The 21280-nt window shown below is 40.4% G+C and overlaps 1 protein-coding gene across 6 annotated transcripts; it reads right to left on the bottom strand.

Moving 5' to 3' along the window:
* Positions 1-341: 341 nt before the first annotated feature.
* On the bottom strand, positions 342-21003 carry ppfibp1b (PPFIA binding protein 1b). Of its 6 annotated transcripts, none has more exons than XM_051382277.1 (27): positions 20786-21003; positions 15315-15396; positions 14362-14567; positions 13305-13394; positions 13110-13223; positions 12157-12285; positions 11197-11289; positions 9690-9807; positions 9463-9507; positions 8320-8381; positions 8154-8238; positions 7187-7326; positions 6764-6861; positions 5856-5916; positions 5549-5714; positions 5142-5174; positions 4348-4489; positions 3987-4118; positions 3575-3725; positions 3321-3432; positions 3139-3227; positions 2710-2832; positions 2440-2565; positions 2124-2312; positions 1689-1853; positions 1401-1466; positions 342-1320 (listed from the first exon to the last, which is right to left on the bottom strand). In XM_051382277.1, exons 2-27 carry the CDS (start codon positions 15376-15378, stop codon positions 1237-1239), a joined length of 2883 nt encoding a protein of 960 aa, XP_051238237.1. In that variant the 5' UTR covers positions 15379-15396; positions 20786-21003; the 3' UTR covers positions 342-1236. The 6 variants fall into 6 exon arrangements, with proteins under 6 accessions (XP_051238237.1, XP_051238238.1, XP_051238240.1 ...); XM_051382278.1 differs by having other exon boundaries at positions 5856-5913; positions 20786-20966; XM_051382280.1 differs by having other exon boundaries at positions 8163-8238; positions 20786-20966.
* Positions 21004-21280: the final 277 nt, after the last annotated feature.

The following is a 21280-nucleotide window of genomic DNA, read 5'->3' as shown; positions in this document are numbered from 1 at the left end:
ACACTTGAAGCTCAGTTACTGTAAAATGCTAGTCGTCTAATTCAGCTTAGAAATCTGAAGTCTTAATTACAATATAATTACCTCTCAGTTGTTTGCACGTGGAGCATCATTCTTCTGTACTTCCTCATCTCTTACATGTATTTGTTCTTGCAGGTCGCAGATCAAAGTTGAGCTAAATTGATACGCCTTTAATTTATTGCCTATATGTGTAGTAAACTATTCACAATTATAGACTCTTTAAACAGCCATGTTTTAAGGAAGCATGTTGTTTATGATTCAGCAGTCCTGTCCTCAGTTTGTGTTACACACTCGACTGCGTCCATGTGAGGAAAAAAAACAAATTGATTTAAATTATTTTATTCATCATAGAAATGGATAAACGTAAAAAAAAAAAAACAACATAGTCTATCTTCTCAGGTCGATGGTTGCATTACAACATTATTCTTATCTCACAAATACGACTTTTTCCAAAAATAACTCTTTGTCAGCCAACATGGTTCCATTAAAAATCAATTTATAGTAAAAAATAAAATAAACAACAAGCTCTTATATTAATGCGTTGAATTTCAATACCATGCAATGATATTCATTAGGCTATGATATGTACTGGTGCAAATGCTTGTAGGATATTACTGTCGAGTGAAAAACCTGTAAAATGTTCAGCGTAGGATAAAATATATGACAATTTCCATTTTATTAGCGAGGTTTAGTTCTGTAGAAAACATAGCAGCTGTTTCGGAGTTATTACTTTACACTAACTTCTAAAAATGGGACAAATCTTCTCAGCGTATCCATCTCTTTTTCTCTCTCTCTCGCTCTCTCCCCAATATCTCAACAGTCAGAAAGCAATTTAAAAAGATATATATATTAAAATCTATATTGGCGTATTTTAGCGGGTTGACACTTGAAATAACTCCAGAAACCAGCTGGCAGGCAAGCAGTGGTGTTGCCCCAAATGTTCCCTCCGTCATCCGACGACAGTAATGGAGGCAAAGTTCAGGAGTAATAGTGGCTTACTGGACCGTAGGTGCTCTCAACACCATGGATTGAAACTGCAAATAAGAAGGACACTGTAATACTTTTGGCTCATCTCTGAATGTAACACTAAAAAAAAAAAAAGAAATGTGGGAGCATTCTTGGGAGTTTGTTGAGACAAGTCTGTGTGCGAGTGGAGAGAGAGGGGGTTGGCACAGAGTTTCATTCACAGCAGGACCAGGTCTCATGGCGCTGACAGTCTCATGCGTTGGAGTCATCGTCTGTTACACTGGGGTTCGGTGAATTTGAATTCTCTTTGAAGAATTCATCGTCTTTTAGCATGCTCTGGGAAAAAGAAAGCAAAAATCAATTTGACGCTCCTGAAACAATCAGGGAAGTACAACCTTTAGACTTTAGACTCTTACCGTCAGGTTTTGAATACCCTCAGAGAAAGCTCCGATCTGTCTCACAGTTCCCTCAGAGTCCTCCATCTGTGAAACAACAAGCAGCTTTTAAACTCAATAAACAGAATATAGAAACTACGGAGTATATATTATGAGAACAAGTCATCTTCTAAGCAAACACTGGTGAGCATGTTAACACAATCTTAAAAAACCAAAACACTAAACCTCATTAAAACTGGATTTCAGATATACATGTAATAGAGATAAATAGTTGTTGATGCTGTTTAGTGATTTGAAGAACGAGCTCACCTGTTCTAGCCTGTCAAGGTCGTCCTCGTAGATTTGGAGCTCGAAGCCTTTCTGGAAGCTTCGTCCCTTTGGCATCTCCACATCCATCGGACACACGTACTCCTCACTCTCCTCCTGCTTCTTCTTCCTCAGGCTGCCAAAGTTACCAAATGACAGTTTCCTTGGCTGGTGTGAACGAGGGGAGAGAAGAGAAAGAAAATACATTCTTCATTTCAATTACATAGACAGCAAGTTTTTATGGCTTCACAATTGCAGTGTAACATAAAAGTTTAAGAGTCTACTTATCAAAAATAGTTTGAGCTTAAAAAATTTGCATAGTTGCGTTTTAGTGTATTAATTTGTTTATTTTATTAAAATTTTCTGTTTATAATTTCCCAAAACCCTTCAATAAAAAACAGAAACAAAAATGGGGGGGGCAAGGAACTCAAGCGTTACCTTGACCTTGGTGGTGGCAGTAAGCAGAGTGTAGTCTGGGTTTTCAAGACACTCCTGTTTGAGCTGCTGGGCCTCTGAACCAATGAGCAGGTTGAAATGTGTGGCGAGGTGGCGGCGCAGCAGCGTCTTGTTGGGCGGGATGTTCAGCAGCAAAGCCATGGTCTCCACGTTGAACCGAGGCTCCAGAACCTGAAGAAAGAAAGAAAGAAAGAAAGAAAGAAAGAAAGAAAGAAAGAAAGAGAGACGTTTTTAGGAGTGGATACTTTTAGGAGAGAATCTCAATTTTCCAGGATGACTGAACACTGGACTGTCTCACCATCAGGCCTCCGTGCACACCACTGCCTCTCAGGTTGGGAGCGTATTCAGCGAGGTCCACAGACCGCAGCCACTCCATCACCCTGTGGTTGGTCCACTGGGAAATCTCTGCTGGAGAAATATTGTTCTATGGGCACAGAGCACAGAAAGAGGATGAAAAAAGTTTGTTAACATACAGCTGTGCATTACGAGATGAGTGTGTCAGACAGTAGAAACAAACCGGCTCAACCCTGTCAAATTATTTCTCAGGTGAATGTTAAAGTGAATGCACCTCGTCAGATGGCCTGCGACGCAAGCAGTTGGGCTCGTAACTGTTGAGTCTGAGCACTTGGATCGCTCTCTTGATACTGAGGTGATGCAGGACACTCCCCACTTTCAGAGAAAGCAGATCATCCTGAGGGACAAAAGTTGGACATCAGTGACGTAGTGTAAAATTCAAACAATAAATACAAAATTCAGTTGGAGTTTTGACAAAGTACAGATTATAAAAGAACAGAAAGAAGATGAAGATGACAGTTTGAGCAGAGGCAGACACTGTGATGAGACTTCAGCACGGTCCCAAATGGAGGGTGACACAAGGACATCTCCAGTACAGTTCTCTCTCTATGTAATAATCCTAATGTGAGATGGCACTGGACTCATCAGACCTACTTATCCGCAGGGTCTGTGGAGGGAGCGCATGTGTCTTGTCAACACTCACCACTGTCATGTAGTGCAGCATGCGACCGTCCACCCTCCCCTCATCAAACTGAGTCTTATACTGAGGCAGACCGATGTCATCGAGCCATCCTGAGAGGAAAGGGAAAAAGTGTCAGTTGACAGTCAGGTAGTAACAACTGGTAAAAGAAGAGGAGGAATCTTAGACTAGCAGCTGGTACTCACTCGTCACCCAGTTGTAGTCCAGCTTTCCTTTATTATTCTCCTCCTCTGAGCCAAGGGCCTGCAGAGCCAGCTGCAGCTTCTTTCTGTGCAGCGGGTGTTTGATTCCCAGCTCCTAAAGATCCACAAGGAGGATAAGTATAAAACACATAAAATCCCCGAATATTCCCTTACAACGTAGTAAGTTCAATCACAAGAATACTTTGGCTGTCTGGCGGCTTTGCTAAATCTTATTAAATTCTTCTGCTTCATCTCACCCTCTCCAGGTCCTGTTGTGAGGCCTGTAGAAGCGTCTGTCCAGAGGAGATCCATACACGAGCCATGTTCACATAAAGACCGAGACCCTGATCCTGTAGCCAGTCACACACCTGATCCTTTGACCAGCGTGCAAATGGAGCATCAACATCACTACGAGAAAGAAATGAAAATAGGAAAGTCAAAACTTTTAAAAGGATATACCCCTATAGCTGTATAAATAGGAAACAAACGCATGCTATTTAAAATTGTGAGTATAGAACATTAATTTTTAATGCCTTTGTTATCCCAACAAGACTGCTTTGTCAAAAATCATCACATGATCTCTGAATTTCATTGTATGCCTTCATTGAGATTCAAAACAAGGAAACCACAACTTCAGTCTCATTATTCAGGCTGAATGCACTGACTTACTTGCTGACTCTTTGGAGGTCACGAGACCAACCCAGTCTGGGCCCTGCTGTGGCTCGCACTCCCCCCCTCTTGAATTCACCCTCTGGTAGGTTGTCATCCAGGTTAAATGTGGTAGACTGGCTCCTTTTTAGCCTTAACAATATGAAAAAGTCCACATATTTAAAAACCATCCTCACAATCATACAAAATACAGCGATAGTGATTAACCATATAAAACGCATACATATTTTATATATTTCACTATATCTGAAAGTATTGCATTTAAACATTTATATCCATATATTTTTTTTTAATTACTTAAAGAGTAACATTTTATTTTAAAAATCAAGAGCTAAAGATTCTTATACAAGTCTCTACTCACTTTCCAAACAGTTTCTTTATTCCTTTGGATTTTTTCTTGCTCTCTGGGGTCGTAGAGAGCGTGTGGGTGCTATCGCTGTTAGCTGACCTCTGTGGCAGCCCAGCCAGATCCAGATGGTCGGTGCCCTGTCGCTCTGTTTCAGCTGTACAAAGAAATACAGACAGAAAAATAATTTGCAACGTGAGTATCAGTGGGGTCGACGTGTACAGATCGGTCGAGAGAAAGCCGCTGCACAGGGTCACTGTAGGGACCCAGAAAACACTCAGACAGACACATGACGTCTCCTAGACCTAGACAGGCTGGGAGGTCATGGCGGTGTGCAATAAAAGCAATACCGTCTCTAGTATGCATGCATCAGACACGGCTGATGTCTGACAAAGACTGGAATGAAAAGGTCTTATTATATTAGATAAAAAAGAAGTTTATTAGTTGTTTTGTTTTAGATTTTGAGTGGAGTATTTGAAGATCCAAATATCTAATTTTATTTTTGTTTGATAATTTTGGATCGACAGATTTGTGTTTGGCGGAAGCAAAAGAGTGTAAAGAAATACATGCAGGGCACACAAGCAAAGACGACATACACAACAGAGTGACTGTATGTTGGATATAAAATATTTGTGCAACAGTGGGTAGTGACAAGGGTGTGGCTGTTTAAGCGCTGCAGCTACTGAGACGCGATCAGCTGAATGGATGGGTTTAGAAAAGGCGCACAATGACATAGAATACATTGAGTAGTTTCCTTTGTTTTCTTCAGAGAACTACTGCCCTACAATGACCTGTGGTCTATACTGTACCTAGCATAGGTGCACTTGCACTCCGGCTGCGGTCTTCATGTGTTACAAAGCACACACAACACACGACAGGGTCCAACAGAAAAAGAACAAGACAAAGGGAAGAAATTATGATTGAAATAACTTGGATTGGAGAGGTGGAACAAACACAGACACACGTGTCACACACACACACACACACGCATAATTAAATGGGGACCACAGTTTGTGTGGGCTGCAAATTATGGTCTTGGTCCATATAGTATATTCCATGGGTGTGGCTTGGGAAAATAAAAAGTTGTCCATGGTGGGGAAAAATCTCACTCTCTAGTAAACAGCCATTCAATTCCACAGCTAGCTTAATGCCCAAATATCATCACAGACCGAGTCACCTTGTGAACCAGCTGCTACATCAGGTGGTTTACTCTTACCAAGGTTAGGGGTACTGGCTGTCTTCTTGCCCCCACGGATCTTGAAGAAGCCCTTTCCAAAAGATGAACGAGCCTTTCTCGAGCCAAAGCTGTCGTCCTCCGTGGTGGCAGGTAAGGTGGCAGAGGGACTCTTGGGCGGCTTTTCACTGATTGTTTCACTTGTATTCTGAGAGAACAAAATTATATTCACATGTACTGCCCAACAAGAACTGGTCAAGTTTAATAAGCTAAACTTGTAGCCAAATATTTTCCATTAGAATTTAAATAATGTAACTTTTTTCCGCCACTAAAAACATGTAACATTTACCTTTTCATTGTTGCTCCTATCCAGCTGGTCCTGGCTGCCAGTCTTCGTGGTATACTGGCTGCTGAAATGATAAAGCACAACAATGCACAGTTCACTCGTGGCTGTGTAGTGAAGAGGTCATGAGAGGCAGCAGTGAGGGGCTACAGGATATGAACTACTGTTACACACATCCTCATGTGTAACTTAAAGAAGGCTACTGAGACATTTCTTCACACTCTGCATGACCGCAGCAAATGGACAAAACAGATGTGGGCCCGGTCACACAAACAGAATATACTACTGCACTGCACTCCATACACAGAAGTGAATGTAAAATGGTATATGGACAAAATATTGCAATCACAGCATTATCTTAATATCAGTGTTACAATATTTACTACTAAGTATGCAAGTATAGCATATATTCAAAACAATACAGCAAAAAAGTGAAACCTGTTAGTTCTAGAAGTATTTAAGATCTCATGCTAGGTCTGATTCTGTTCAAATCTGACTAAACAATTATATGGAGAGCAGAAAAAACTAAAAGGTCAGTCTTCTGATGTAAGTGGTGTGACTGCCGGTCACTTAAGTGCACACTACTGAGCCTTACACTGATGAAGAGATACCATTGTATGTTAGCATGGAGAGTGACAGGAAGCAATGAGAGAGACACGTCGATCATGTGACATAACACCACATGTGCATGTTACTTGACCCAACGAAATAAATACGTGAATGTGACAGTCAGTGTCGTCACCTATATTGAAAACAACATACAAATCAGCTGCATAAAACCAGATGATAAAACCTGCAACACATTCATTAATGGAAACAAGTAGTGGCACAAAACTTAAGTAGTATTAAGTCCAAAAATATTGTTTATTATCATTATGAATACACATGAAAGAGAAAGTCTCTTCATATTTTACCTTTCTAATTCTGGCGGTGCAGACTCTGATACTCGTTCTGGATCTGACGGACTGGGTGTAGGTGAAGGCTCTTCACTAAGTCCATTGAGACTCTCCAACTACAGATCCGAATGAGAAAAATAAGACAGAAAATACAGTGTTTAAAAATCCATGTCTTGAAATGTTAACTTGCTTATTCTCCTCGGGACATGACAACACAGCAGTCTAATTCTGCACAGAGCTTTGAGAACTGACAGGAGACGTTATTCAATTAATTGGGTGTCGAGACTTCAACACTCATTTCACCAGTGTTATATTTATGCCAGCTATTAGTGTTTTACTGAGCACTTTAGAGTTAATGAGATCTGAAGTAGCTTGAGGAAAGATATTTTTCTTAATATCCCTCCCATTAACGACTGTTGGATTGATTTTTAAATGCCAAACCTCATCCGGACTCTTCCTCCTCAGTTGTTCAATATCAGTCAATTCTTGATTTTGTGACTCCACAGACACAGAGTTGATTGACAAGAATGCACTGGATCCATCACCCTGATTCTCCACATGCTCGTTATCTTTGGTTTTATCTGTAATAGAAAATAAATAAGATACAAGTGAAAAAGACCATATAACTTGACCGTTTTACTTGGCATTGAGCAACACATCCCAAAGCTTTCAGCAACAGAACAAAACGTTTGTATATCACCTCTAGACATATCCTTAAGGGACCCTGTTTCTATCAATGAGTAAACTGACGACCTCTGACTAAGTGACATATTTTATGGGTATTCCACCTTGTATACAAAACTGTACAATGAACCCAAACAGTGAACTCAGTAACTGCAAGAAGTTTGTGTAAAATTTGTGATTTGGATGCATTCTGAACAGATTCTTTCCTGTTTAGGGAACTTTTTATACAAATCAATTGTTTTTCTTCATACTTTTTAACAATCATACATACTTACTATTTCTTTTTTGACAAATTCAGTTGGGTTTTTTTTGTCCCTTGTTTTCTTGTTATTTTACTTGACATTTCTTCACAGAAGTGAACCAAATGATGAGATATATACAGGTGCATTTCCAGACTAGCTGGGGTGGCACAAGTAGGGCTCTGACTTATGCAGAGGTGGTACGTCTCAGCTTTCCAGTCATTCCCGATTTATGCCATTCCAATACTGTTCACAGTGTGCAGAAACATCTAAATACAACACTCATTTCACAACCTCAAGCAAGGTGATTTTCATATAGCACGGTTGCCTAGATAATCTTAATAAAACCTATGATGTGCTGTAAAAATGATTGGAAGTTCAAGGACTAAACCATAGCTGTATTAGTTTCAAGGCAAACTTTATTTAGTACTTCTTTATCTGTGAGATTAAATTAATATCATTCACTAACAGAAGAGATATCGAACCTTTCTTGCCTTGAACTGACATCACCATGTCTTGAACTTTCTTGTATCGCATCAGCGACTGCTTCAGTTCCTCAATCTTACGATCCTGCAAAAGGAAGAAGACAATTAAAACCAAAGTAAGGCAAAAATTTTCAGGAGTAGAACTGAATCACTTGGTCAAATGTACCTTCTCTTCATTGGCTGCCATCAACGATTCAACTGCCTTTTTCATTCTCTGCACTTCCACGTCTAGCGAGGAAAGAAAAATTATTATAGACATATACGTATACACGTGGGGTTGGAGAATAGGCCTGAACACACAGGGTGCAACTGGAATATTTGATACATTCAGACCATACAGGCTGCAACATTACTGACTGTCCAGTAACATCACAGCCACAGTCTTAGCTTTTTAAGCGTCTTTCAAATTGATACACATTGTCTTATGTGAACAGGTGTTACATATTTCACTTTGGTAGAACATTTTCACTTTTGAACGCACACTCTATGCTACACGGCTCTGTGAGCAGTCAACAACAACATTAACAGTCCTCGGGATCCTCTGTTATTCAAGTTTATTATCTCCAAGTAACTTAAGTAACAAGAAACTAAAACATGCTAGTCGGTGCTTTTGAAATTGTTTGAAGATATGTGAGATATCTAATATTAATCATTTTAAAATGAATATAGAATAACTGTTATTTAAGGAATCCCATAAAATTCTAGTTATCTAAACTACAGCACTGTATGTGCAGAGTCATGTTGAGGGAGTACTGAACGAAAAATGAAGTTGTTCTACGTAAGTGAAAGATCACCGATGGATGAAGGCACAGATATAAAGACAGCACTCACAACAAAGATATTATAACACGACACTGAACATGACAACAACATTGCAGGTTAGCAGGGCACACACTGGTTGTTGGTGTGAGCAGGGGAAGGTTTAGAGGAGAGACACTGAGGGGTACAGGAGGTGATTATTGTTGGAGGACATGAGGCAGGAGAATGAGTGAGCAGCCTGAATGGTTATGACAAACAATTCATTCCTCATTCCTGTTGAAAACACAAAGCAGACATTCCTTGCTGCTGTTCCAGGTTGGACATTACAAACACCTTGGTTCTGTTCAGTTCAAAGTCCTTGAAGATTGACAACAGTTGAGTAGATTGGTGATGTGGTGATGTGGTGCTCTGTGGGCAGGGTATTAGCACTCCAATGGGTTATAATGGACAAGCAGAGTTCAGATGGCTCATGCTCGTTCATGCAAACAGGGGTTGAGATGGGTGCAGTAATAAGTGCAATAATATACAAAAGCATAAAAACCCCCCTTACGTTTTTCTTTCAGCCTCTTTCTAAGAGTTTCATCTGGATGAGAGACTAAACAGGACAAAGAATTATGAAACAGAAGCTGGTTGGTTGCAGATTCTGACTTGTTGTAGAACTAAGCCTAGTGCTTTGCTAATTAAACATAGATATTACCACTCCATCATATATGATAAAGTTCAAACATCATGCATGCTCATCTGCAGTAAGGCTTGTGATTCAACTGGCTTTCCCACCTCTCTCCGTGGGATCTGCACTGCTCGAGGCGATGGCTTTGAAGCCTGTCTCATCCTGTAGTCTCCTCATCTCTCCGTCTTTGCCCTCCAGCTGCCTCCTCAGTATGGCTAGCTCCTCCTGTCCAACAGAGGACAACAGTGAGGATACTTCATCCACACAGACATAACCTCCCCCCACCCCAACTCCACACTACAAACAAACCACAACACAAAAAGGTTCACAGATGCTGACGTGGCATTCAGGCACGCAGGCCACACCTGCTCTGAAGGTTAACGTGAGGTGTGTGGTGAGCACTGATGTCTTAGGGGGCTGAGGTACAGGACCCATTATTAAAAACATGTTTTAGTGACAACAAAAGGAAACAAGAATGGAGACAGACAAATTGTACAGGCGTTTTAATAAAGATGATCAGACAAAAGGAAATCAGTGGGACAAGTGTAAAGAGGGATAAAGAAAGAAACAGAAAAACAGATCTTTTGCTAACTCTTGACAAAACCCCAAAATTAAAGCATACCTGTGGTTTGAAAAACTGCTGCAGAACTAAGGAAGTGGTATTTCTGACTATACTAGACTTTTTTTTCCTTTTACTATACTGCACAGTTCAGTAAATTACGTGATTTCATTGTTTGCAAAATGACATCACTTTGCCTAAAATGGTGAAAAGAAAAAAAATGGCAAACCAGTTTTAATGATATTTTCCTTTAAAAAATAAAAACAGAAGAGGAGCCAAAGGGAGAGGTCAAAAACCATAATCATACAGCAAGCAAAACAGTCATCCTGAGAAAAGCCAACCTTCATAGCCTGGAGTTTGTGCTCCTTCCTCTGTTTCTCATACTGCATCTGGCCCATTTTGATTTTCAGGCTAGAAAGCTTGGCCATTACCGACTAGCAGTAGAGAGACAAACCAAGGAAGAGAGAGAAAATAGAAATGCAAGAAGTAAAAGATAAAAGAAGTCAAGAAGGTGGAATACCCAAGATTCTAACCATGATATTTACAATATAAAAACACAGAAAATAGACACTGCTCCAAAGTTTCAAAGAGGAGTTGCACACTCTCTGAGTAGCAACTGCAAAGGTGTAATTCCTCCTTAAACATAGGTCATCCAACACCCTCACGTCCAATGAAAAGGGGCTCCTCAAGATCAGAGTCATAACCATCATAAATAACTAAATTTAGAAGCTTAAAACAGCCACCAGAATCTTTGAACCATAATCTTTTAAATTATGAATAAATCACGCCAGGAGCTGTTTACAGAAGCAGAAGGGAATTTTAACCTGAAAGAAGGTGGCATGTTCTGCTAAACTAACGCTAACTCAATTAATGAATTGGGCGGAACAGTTTTTAATAATTGTGACGGAAAAAGGGTTCCCTAGGAAAAAAAAAAAAAAAAAAAAGGGTTCAGCTAGAGGACACAGCTAAACAGCCAGGAAAGAATAAAATGTTAGTCATGAATAGTTTTTCACATAAACACAGAGTGTGTGCAAACCTGTCCTGTGACAACCCACCTTTGTAGATTTAAGTTTCTTTTCGTACTGTAATTTTTCATTCTCCAGGTCTGTCAGTCTGTACCGCAGTTCATTAATTTCAAGAATCAAATCCTAAAAAGACACAGATCACAGAAAGGTATTAAACACTACAATATCTGAATACTTAAATTTCAGTATGGCAGCTCTCACATTCTACAATTTCAGTTAAATGTTTTTTTTTGTTACACTTCTACCTGAGGTATTTAAACCTAAAGTTTATATTCCATCAACCAATCAAACATGATTTAACTCAGCAAAACCTGTACAGTATACGCACTCTATAAAGCAACTCTAAATACGTTTGAAAGGACTGAATTCCTTGGAGAATAGATGCTTCAGAGCAGCAGCAGTGAAAAAACAAGAGGAAGTTGCTTGTAGAAGAGATGTGATTTATGTGCAGTGAGGCGGAACATGGACAGCAGCTTTTTTGTTCCAGTGGGGTGGAAGAGATGGCCGCGCTGCTACAACAACAACATGACGTGTTTGAAAGCTTTCCAAGTATTCTGCATGGTTCATCTGGGAGCAGAAATCTCCCCATCTATAGTAAACATGATGTCCAACAATGACTGACATCTTAAGGTTTATAAAGCCTTTGAGCAGAGGGTAGTGAATTAAAATAAGGTAAAAAACTAAAAAGGTAAGCCACTCCGCACAGAAGGTTTTTCATTTATACTGACAACTAACACAGCAGGCATATTTCCCATGGATAGTTCAGTGAGTGTTGACCTTTCTTTGAGGTGCTAGAACATTTCTGACTTTTTTTCCTTACTTGACAAACAGCTGCTTTGAGACCGACAATAAAATAACAAGTCCTTCTCCCACACAGGTGTCAGACAACATCAATGAGTGTTTGTTTGGTGTGTGTGGGCAAGTGTGTGTATTGAGCTGAAAGAGAAAGGACACAAAGAGAATTCCTGTCCTGAGAATTAGCTCACATACCTCACTGTCCCCAAATCTGTCATAGTCAAGTCCGTCCTTCCCCATGGTATTCAGCTTCAGCTTTAGGTTGGAGACTTCAGACATCAGTTCTAGCTTCTGGTTCTCCAGTGCACTTCTACACAGAAGCTCCTACAATGACACATGAAAACTATGTGGTCAGTACTGGGAGAATGGGCATTACTGTTGTTGTAAATATTTAATAGAATAAAAAAAGTTGACAACAACAACAACATGTACAAAGCTCACTAGCAGGCACCAGGTGTATTTGTGTTGTCTGGCCTATGATGATGATGACTTGTGAAGGTAGACATTGGCCATCATTTTCTCAATAGCCGCCAACAAGCACAAGGGGAAAGCCCTGCTACACCTAATCTCTATAACAGAACTGCATGAATGCAGAATCTGTGGGCAAACGACCAAGATTTTCTGGTTTCCATTTGTAGTCCCAGTAGTATTGACCAATTGTATTTGAGCAGGCTGTGGCTGCATGAAGGTAAACAGTCCGTGTGAAGAGCAAGAGAGGTGGAACGGACGGGAGGGAATGCAATCTCAGAACCCATCGGCTATTGTCTCTCCACGATTTGTCACCTTTATTTGACTTATCTGGTTTGAAAACTTAATCGGACTGCAGAGGAAGTCTTGGACGTCTGGATATCGGTTATTCATTTTCTAGATATCCGCTGGCTACACCGGAAGCCCCGAAACATTGGTCGTAGCCCCCAGAGGCTAAATCGTGCTACACACCAAACACTTGTGGAGCTGACACAGCAGCACACTTGTAAATATGCATTTATCAAACATAGCAGATGTCTACTAACAGAGGGACATCAAGTCAGATCTTCCAGATGCAAGTTAGTGTCCCTTCAACATGTGAACCATGCATAGCTTTCACTGCTGGGTGGATCTTGAGCCATCACTTTGTCCTGAGCTATATTTTATAAAAACACACCCACCTGTTGTAGCATCTCCTCGGTGGCATTGAGTTTCTCCCTGTGCTCGTCCAAACACAAGTCCAGGTCTCGAATCTTCTCTCCCTGAGCCTCCACCTGGTCTGTCAGCACACTCACCTGCATGCAACCAAGAAGTCACTCCATTAGATAAATATACATGTATATCAAAGATGTGCGTAAGCATTGCTGAATAGGTACCTGAAGAACCAGAGACTCCTTATCACTCTCTATTCGGGAAAGCCTTTCCTGGTAGTGGTCACCCCCACTCATATTAATGTGCCCATTGGACTGCAGGGACAGAAGAAAATATGGATTAGACAAAGGACCATAAGAGGAAGTGATCCTTGACATTTTGAAGTGCAGACAAGAGTAAGTGGTACAAGTAAGTTAATCTAATATGCTGATCTTGACAGCCTTGCAGGTTTCGGTACTGATCTCAGATGAAATGCTTCAGATCAAAGTGTGCCTGGCTACACTACTTTACCCTGCACAAACAAAACCTTACATGGCTGAAAAGAAAGGCTCACATTCAGACTGCTGTACGCAGAGTGAGTTACAGCATTACACAAAAGCTCTGGCATTTATCTGGCCTACAGCCCATCACTCTCCCAAACACCACTCTGGTTCCCAAGAAGTCAGCATGTTCCTTGCAGCACACTGGCTGTGACATTGACAACACCAGCATTTCATCTTGCTTTCCCAGGGAACTCAGAGCAGAGGAGGACAGGACAAGTTTTTGCTTAGCAAACAAGTTGGCTGTGTACTTGCACACAGGACTGTTTGCCCACGCTTGTCTGCATTCATAGAGTTTTAACACAGCAAACCAGATGTGCTGAAGCTCATTTGCAGCACATTCTGTTCAATCATTACAGACAAAACCCCTTTCATGGTTACACAACTTAAATTGATTCAGACATGAATGTTATTTCCTTCACCAAATATATTGAGGGTGAAATGAATAGAAATCTTCGAAGCATCCTGAAGCCTCTAAAAGAACCAGAGCCCTTTATGTTACATATAGTATGTTTAGATAATGTGATATTGCCAACCTGAGGTTATGCTATTTTCAGAGAGAGAAATAAGGTAAATGTGTTCTATGATCTTCAGTTCCAGTTATTACACTAAAAGATTAGCAATGAAAAATCCTGACGATGAAAGCTTCATACATGTTCAATGTCTTCAACGTGGTGTTATTTTACAGATCTCAGGGTCTCATGCAGCATGTATGCATCTTTTCTACATGTAAAGCTCTTACCAGGTGACCATGGAGCCACTCCACCAGACTATCAGCTGTGGAGTCAGGGATCTGGCAGCGTAGACTCTCCCTTTCCTCTGTGTCCATCATCTCCAGGACACTCCTCAGGTCTTCCAGCAGATGAAGTGCCCGCAGGCTGCCCATGAAGGGAGAGGTGGGCGACTGGCAGTCAAACAGCCCATTGGAGTAGTCCAGAGCCTTAGAGCCTGAGATAAAGAAGCACAACAGAGGAGTGAGGAACACTAGAGGAGCTAGAATTCAAAGAAAGACACAGATGTACACTCACATACTTGAATCACAGTGATTTAAGCACACATAGTAACAATTCCCTGTTTCATACACAGGATAAGACTCTAACTCTTTTAATGTATCACTAGTAATATCACAGGCTGAACTAAAGTGAGTTCTTACAATCACGTAATTTGGAGACATTAATGACACTGATTTGACACCTGATCCTCCCAAGCCTCATCCAGTGTTCCTTTGCAACAATACAGTATGGGATATCATTTAAAATTGATCCTTTTGATGCACAATAGAAGTTGGTGAATATGACTACAAGCCACACAGCCTAATTTAGCACAGATAAATGCTAAACCCTCTCTGAGAAAAATGGCGCTCCAGGCATCCTGTGACATCTATGTATCTAAAATGTCAACTCTGCAACAAACCATAACAAGACACTAGACTCCAATCAGTGTTGACTGAAAGTGTTTTAAATCAGAGACTTTTTTATGGTTGGACACAACTGTACATGCATATGGTGGTGTGATCTGTATACTATGACATTTTATTTTTTTTTAAATCTGAATATACCACCCTACTACAGTATCGCATTATATCACAACACACTGAATCGTAACCCCTGTATTGTGACATATGGCATCGCCAGATTCTTGCCAATACACAGCCCTAAAAATATGTTGATGCTTAACGCTGTAGGAGAGTTTTACCTGCTATAATGCCGTCCATTTGCTCCAGTGCAGCTGCCAACATGTCGCTGGCATCGGACATCATTTTCAGTCACTGATCAACCTGGAAGGAGCAATGAAACCATTTAAAAAAAAGCCATCCTTTAAAATTTTCTTCCTAGTTTACAGTAAAGTGTTTATTTTGGCTCACATTGAAGCCTCAGAATCCAATAATACACTGAAAATGTTTACTTTCATTGTGCACAAAGCAGTAACACGTAAAAAGAAAACAAGGACAACTGACATAAAATAGATGGGAATTGAAAATGAAAACATCCATGATTATTGTGACTAAGCCAGCAGGATTATGTACTGATAAACATAGTTTAGTCTATGGAAAAACAAATCACTGTGGCAGCTGTTCTGTGTCCGAGTTGTGAATGTCAACAGTGAAGGAAGAAGACAAATCGAGCAAACCAGTTACTCTGGTGGCTTTCTAGGCTTAAAAAAGTGCAGTAAAGTTGATGTTAAGCATGTGATTACAAAAGGTTCCCACCCAGGAATTAGGCTGTAACTGCAGTACATCCTGTACATCCAACCCTCTGTGCCTAAAAAAGGCCAGCGTGTGGTAAAATAGCATGTTTATGAGCTGGGTTTGACTGTATAAGAAGTGGATAAGCTGAGTGATATGTAAGAAAAGCACCCTAACTACACGGTTACATGACAACCAAGGGTTGGGGGCCACAGTTGGAAGATGATATGTGCTCCGCTGAGTTGTTGAGTTGAGTTGACCCTCTTGAGCTCTACGCTGCAGAGATCTTATGTTAATTTTGTCAGAGGAAGACTAATGCATTTCAGAATATAAATCAGGCCATTTACCTAAAATACTGGCACAATGAATATCCTGCCAACAGGACACTGGACAGTCTGTTTGCAGAGCAGTGAAGATACATTTTAGTGTCCCAGGCTTGGACATCTGCCCAAGCAACACAACAGACCCTTTATGTTTGGATGTTTAATCACAAGGCTCTGCTGTAAATTCATGCATGCTTAAACATGCGTGCTCAGACACCCATCTGCATAAACATACACACATACACATACACACATATACACACACACACACACACACACACACACACCACCCACACCCCCCTTCCTTTAATCAGCTGCCTCACATCCTGGGAGTGCCTGACGCTGGGACGTAGCACCATTTTCAAACTTTATGGAAACCACCCACAGACATAACCCTGTTATTTCAGCATTCCTGTGGTCACATTTTCCATTATGTGTAAAATAAGTGTGCCCTAAAACATAGATCGTCACAACACACAGTAAGCCGAGAGGAGGCGAGAGGAACCAGCATGCCATCAGTCAGCTCCACAGTAAACTTCTGAGTGGTTTCTCCTCTCAGGCAGCCTCCAGTAACTCCCTGACCTTTCCAAAGGACAATTTATGAGGTTTTAAAATGTTTTTATACTTAGTAAAAGTACTTACATTACCTGATAAATTCAAAAGATGACATTTAAATGGGTGTGTTTTCAAAAGGGAACATAAAAATAGCATGCCCACTGAATAACTAGTAATGGTATAAGACAGACATCCAATACATCCAGACAGAAATACAGAGACAATCGATACTCCAAATCTATGAACACATTGATGCAAGCTCTTATTCAAAAATACTCTGCTAAAGGAAATGTAACTGGAGACTTCCCTAAACACCTTACTTTGAAAAAAGATGAGAAGGAAGGAGCATAACCAACTCACTACACTCCCAACAAAGTGCAGCAGAAACCCAGACTTTAAACAGCAGATAACACAAAGAGTTTGGATCATGATGAATCAAATTGGAATGAATGCCTGCAGGGCATCACCCTCAAAAACCTGACTCAGCTTTTTCTCTCACAGCAAAAAGGCAAATATGGGTAACGTTAACACACTGCTTTCAGCAAACATAGTTCAAACACACCCGGCCAAGACCAGACTCGCCTCTCAGAAACCTGCTGTCCATGTGTCACTCAATGCTAAACAAGTGTGAAGACCCTGTCTGATCACTTCCATGCCATCAACCTGGATTCAGTGTAAGAGTCCAGAAAGATCTCAGCACAAAGAATGCCTAATTACAGAGAGGTGCTCTCTTGTCCTCAAGTCCTGGGATGTCTCCATGGTATGTTAGTCATATGTAAACACAAGGGTTGTCTAGCAAGCAGACAGGGTGACTTTGTCTACGTTGCCTTTACTAAACAAAGGCTATGGAGGAGATTGCTTTAGGGCTGCAACAAATCTTTATTTTCTTGATTAATCCATTAATTGTTTATCTGTTAAATGCCAGAAAAATAGTAAAATTGATTTCTAATTTGCTCAAGCCCACAGAGACATCTCCCCATTGCTTGTATTCTTTACGATCAACTGTTTAAAAGCCTAAACATATTCAGTGAACTATCACATATGACATTGAACAGCAGGAAATCCTCACATTTAAGCAGCTGGCGCCGGTGAATGTTTGGCATTTTTTCTTGAAATAAGATTAATCATCATTTACGAAAGTAGTCACAGATTTAAATTTCTGTCAATCCACTAATCGTTTAAGCTCAGTATGTTTTAATTTGTTGTTAAAGAGTATAATAAAGGATTATATATCTGTACCTGTGTCTGCCCTTAAATATATATTCCATACGTGCAAGCTTGCTATCAAAGGAGACGTCTCAAAAATCCCAACTAGCCAGCATCACTCACAAAAACAAATGTCCCACTGTCTGCCCTTCTATAAGCACCACTTACACCAACCATAAGACACACAGAGAGGGCTATTGTTCATCGTACTGGGGTATTTTGACTGAGAGGCATGAGAAGACAAAAGACAGAAAAAAAACTGCAACGCTACAGTACACATGGCATTTGCAATAACACCTGCATGCATATTCTTTTCAGACACGAAGAGCCTCGGAAACTAAAAAAGAAAAAAGAAAAAAGGCATTTAAAAAGCAATCTTGCCCTTTGGTGAAAAACAGCCATATAATTCATGGAGACACGCAAAGAATAATGAATACAGCGGGGAGAGTGGACCACTATAATGGCCTTTCAAATCCTTCAGCTCTGGTCCCTTCAGGCAGGGAGAACCATCACAACTCATCCACACTGGACACTATAGAGAGCTGAAGTATTCCTGGGATAAAAAAAAATTCCTCAGTCCCAAATGACCAGTTAACTATGCTCTTGCACACACAGGAAATAGAAAACAAAATAAAAGCTTCAGGGCCACTTGTGTCTGAGGGGGGGGAAAGTGTTTACAAGTTTACAGCAGCCATGCAACTGGCTTTTAACAGCTTGTGTTGAGATGAGAGTTGCACTGGTGGTAAAAAAAAAAAAAGGCCCGGGGAGAGAGGAATTTACAATCCAGGAATAAATCATACAGCACTTTGCTTGGACTTTTTCATCTAGGTAAAGAGAGGACAGACCCTTACCACATAATGACACTTTCCATGTTTTGAGTCATGCAGGCCTCGACTCAGTTTTTACCTTCACACAATATTTCCCATGAGAAAATCTTAATTCTGGCTTTCACACCTCATCCTGTTTTACCTCAAACTGTGAATGCACTTTTCCACACTGCAAACCTTTGGAAACAGTTACGGGGAACAAGGGCGCGCGTTTCCAATGGGCATCACTGCATATCTGGGCACTAACCGTATGCTGTGCACCATACACAAGTTTGTATGTTTGGATTTGATCTCGTGACAGGGTGAATGTTATCGTCTCAAAGGTTAAGGGTGCATGAAATTAAGCCGGCTGTGTGTCCGCTGACTGACTGGGTGTAGACACGGTCCACGCTCTGGAATAACCTCCTGCTATTTCCAACCTGAGTGAGCAGGCAGAATACATCATCACTAATTTTATCCCACCAAAAACAACGAGGGCCTATATGAAAATAAAACGTGGGTTGCAAAGCTGAAGGAGCCTTTTCTTCTTCTTTAGACTGGCTGGTACTAAAAATAAGAAACCCACAAGGCGTTGGGTGATGTAGTGTAAACACACTGAACAAAAGATGGAAATTTAGTTTAGAAATAAAGAGCTTCCATGTGATAAAATCTTTTTTTCTCCCGCCCGTATGTATGCAAAAGATCATAGCAGAAACTAATTTATGTTGGACAGCAGCACACATTCTTTTCATATTACTCACGACTGCACTGCTTCCACCTTAACTTGGACTTAGAAGATATTCGTCTTTGACTTTTATGCAAAAAAGCAAAGCAACGCTGAAAAGTGCACACGCGGTGCAGATGGTGAGGTTATGTAAATCAAAACAGCGAAAAGGTTTACACACAATTGTTGTTTTTTGCTGCGTACAAGACAATAAACCAAAATCACTCATCAGTATAACAACTTAAAAACTGTTAAGCAGTTTTACAAGCCTTCAATATTTTCCCAAATAAATTCCTGGTATGTATGAAATGAAGAGCGCTGGGGGGTTTCCCTGCTATCTTAATGATGAGTAACATTTTGAAGGAAAACCCCTTTGTTAAATCACAAAGAGACACCTTAAATACCACAATTTAGTTTGACACAACTTCATAAAGTACTTATAAAGTAAGTAAGTAGGAAGGAATAAAAGCTCAAAACTATTAAACTAGTGGGTTTACTCAAGTAGAGTCATAACCTTGTGAGCCTCTAGGTTTTCTTTTAGGTAATTATGTTGTTTTAGAAATCATTTAAGAAGGGAAAACCAAACAGTTTTAAAAGAAGAGGTCGACTGGAGGGCAATACAAGAGTCGATCAAATTTCATAGCTTTTTAAACTCTGCACAACCTCGCTTAGTTTACAGTCTGGGTCAATTCATATCATATCCAGTAGCCTGAGTATATAAATCTCACCAGTCAGCATCAAACCAGATGAAGAGAAAAGGGCAAAAAAAAAAAGGTGGCCTCAGGGCAATGGGAGTAGTTAAACTTACCACAATGTCTGACAGAGTCTTGAGCTGTGGCAAAGCCTTAAACTAAACTTTAGACACACTTTCTCACGTCAAGAAAACTTAACATAACCGTTACTATGAGTAAACAGCCATTTTTTCTTTTTTTTTAAAAATCACTATCCTCTTGCCTCAGATTTCTTCAACAATGATTACTTCTTTTTTTAAAGCTAATCTCGTCCTATGAAGAGACCCATCGTTGTCGTGAGCGGTTGATACTTTAGGTGTAAAACATGACAGGCAATTTAAGTGTAGTAAACAATATAAAAGCGTTTACTCTCAACGTTTGCTCTCAACCGTGCAACAAGTGAAATTTAAAAGCCCCTGACTTTACCTCAGGTGGACCCCTTACGGGAACTTTTAACGTTAACGAACGCGCTACAGGTCAACTGTAGAAAAAAAGAATGCTTTTAAAAAAAAAAAAGTGACCGTTAACGTTGTTACGTTGACAAAACGTGCACATTCGTCCGCGCGAGCCACACCAGCCGTTAGCAAACTCCTAAAAGCCCGTTTAAGTGAGTGGAAATCACCAACTGACACTTACCGACACTCTGCTCGAGGAGAATTCGTATTTTCCGTTAGTTTGTTCCCTCAATTATTAAAAAAACATAAATTAAAAAAATAATAAAATGTATCTGAACTTCTCCGTGCCCACCAGTACTTAACGTTACCCACCGACCGTCCACATTACTACGCCATGATGTCGAAGTGACAAGATTGCTGGAAAACTTTGGGACGTCATGGTTGGAAAACCCCGCCCTGCTGCTGCGTGGATTGGTTCGGGAACAGGGACGTTTTATGTGATGGGAGTCCTGGCGCATTCGCTGTCGCATTGGAAAAATGGGAGATAGGAGTTTCTCTTTGGATAAAACTGTCAGCAATAGACTGGAAGATGAGATTACAGGAGCAAAATTTGTATTTGTTTGTTTATCTATGTAAAATATGACAAGGAACTACTATAATTAGTCGCTTCCAGGCGCAGGACCGATTGACGGCCTTAAACGTGGTGAGGGTGAATGACGGAAGGAAAACCTTCCGT

Source organism: Dicentrarchus labrax, unplaced genomic scaffold (assembly GCF_905237075.1).
Source record: "Dicentrarchus labrax unplaced genomic scaffold, dlabrax2021, whole genome shotgun sequence".
Taxonomy (NCBI): Eukaryota; Metazoa; Chordata; class Actinopteri; family Moronidae; genus Dicentrarchus; species Dicentrarchus labrax.
The sequence above is the reverse complement of the archived record's forward strand: the minus strand, read 5'-3'. Positions and strand labels throughout refer to the sequence as shown.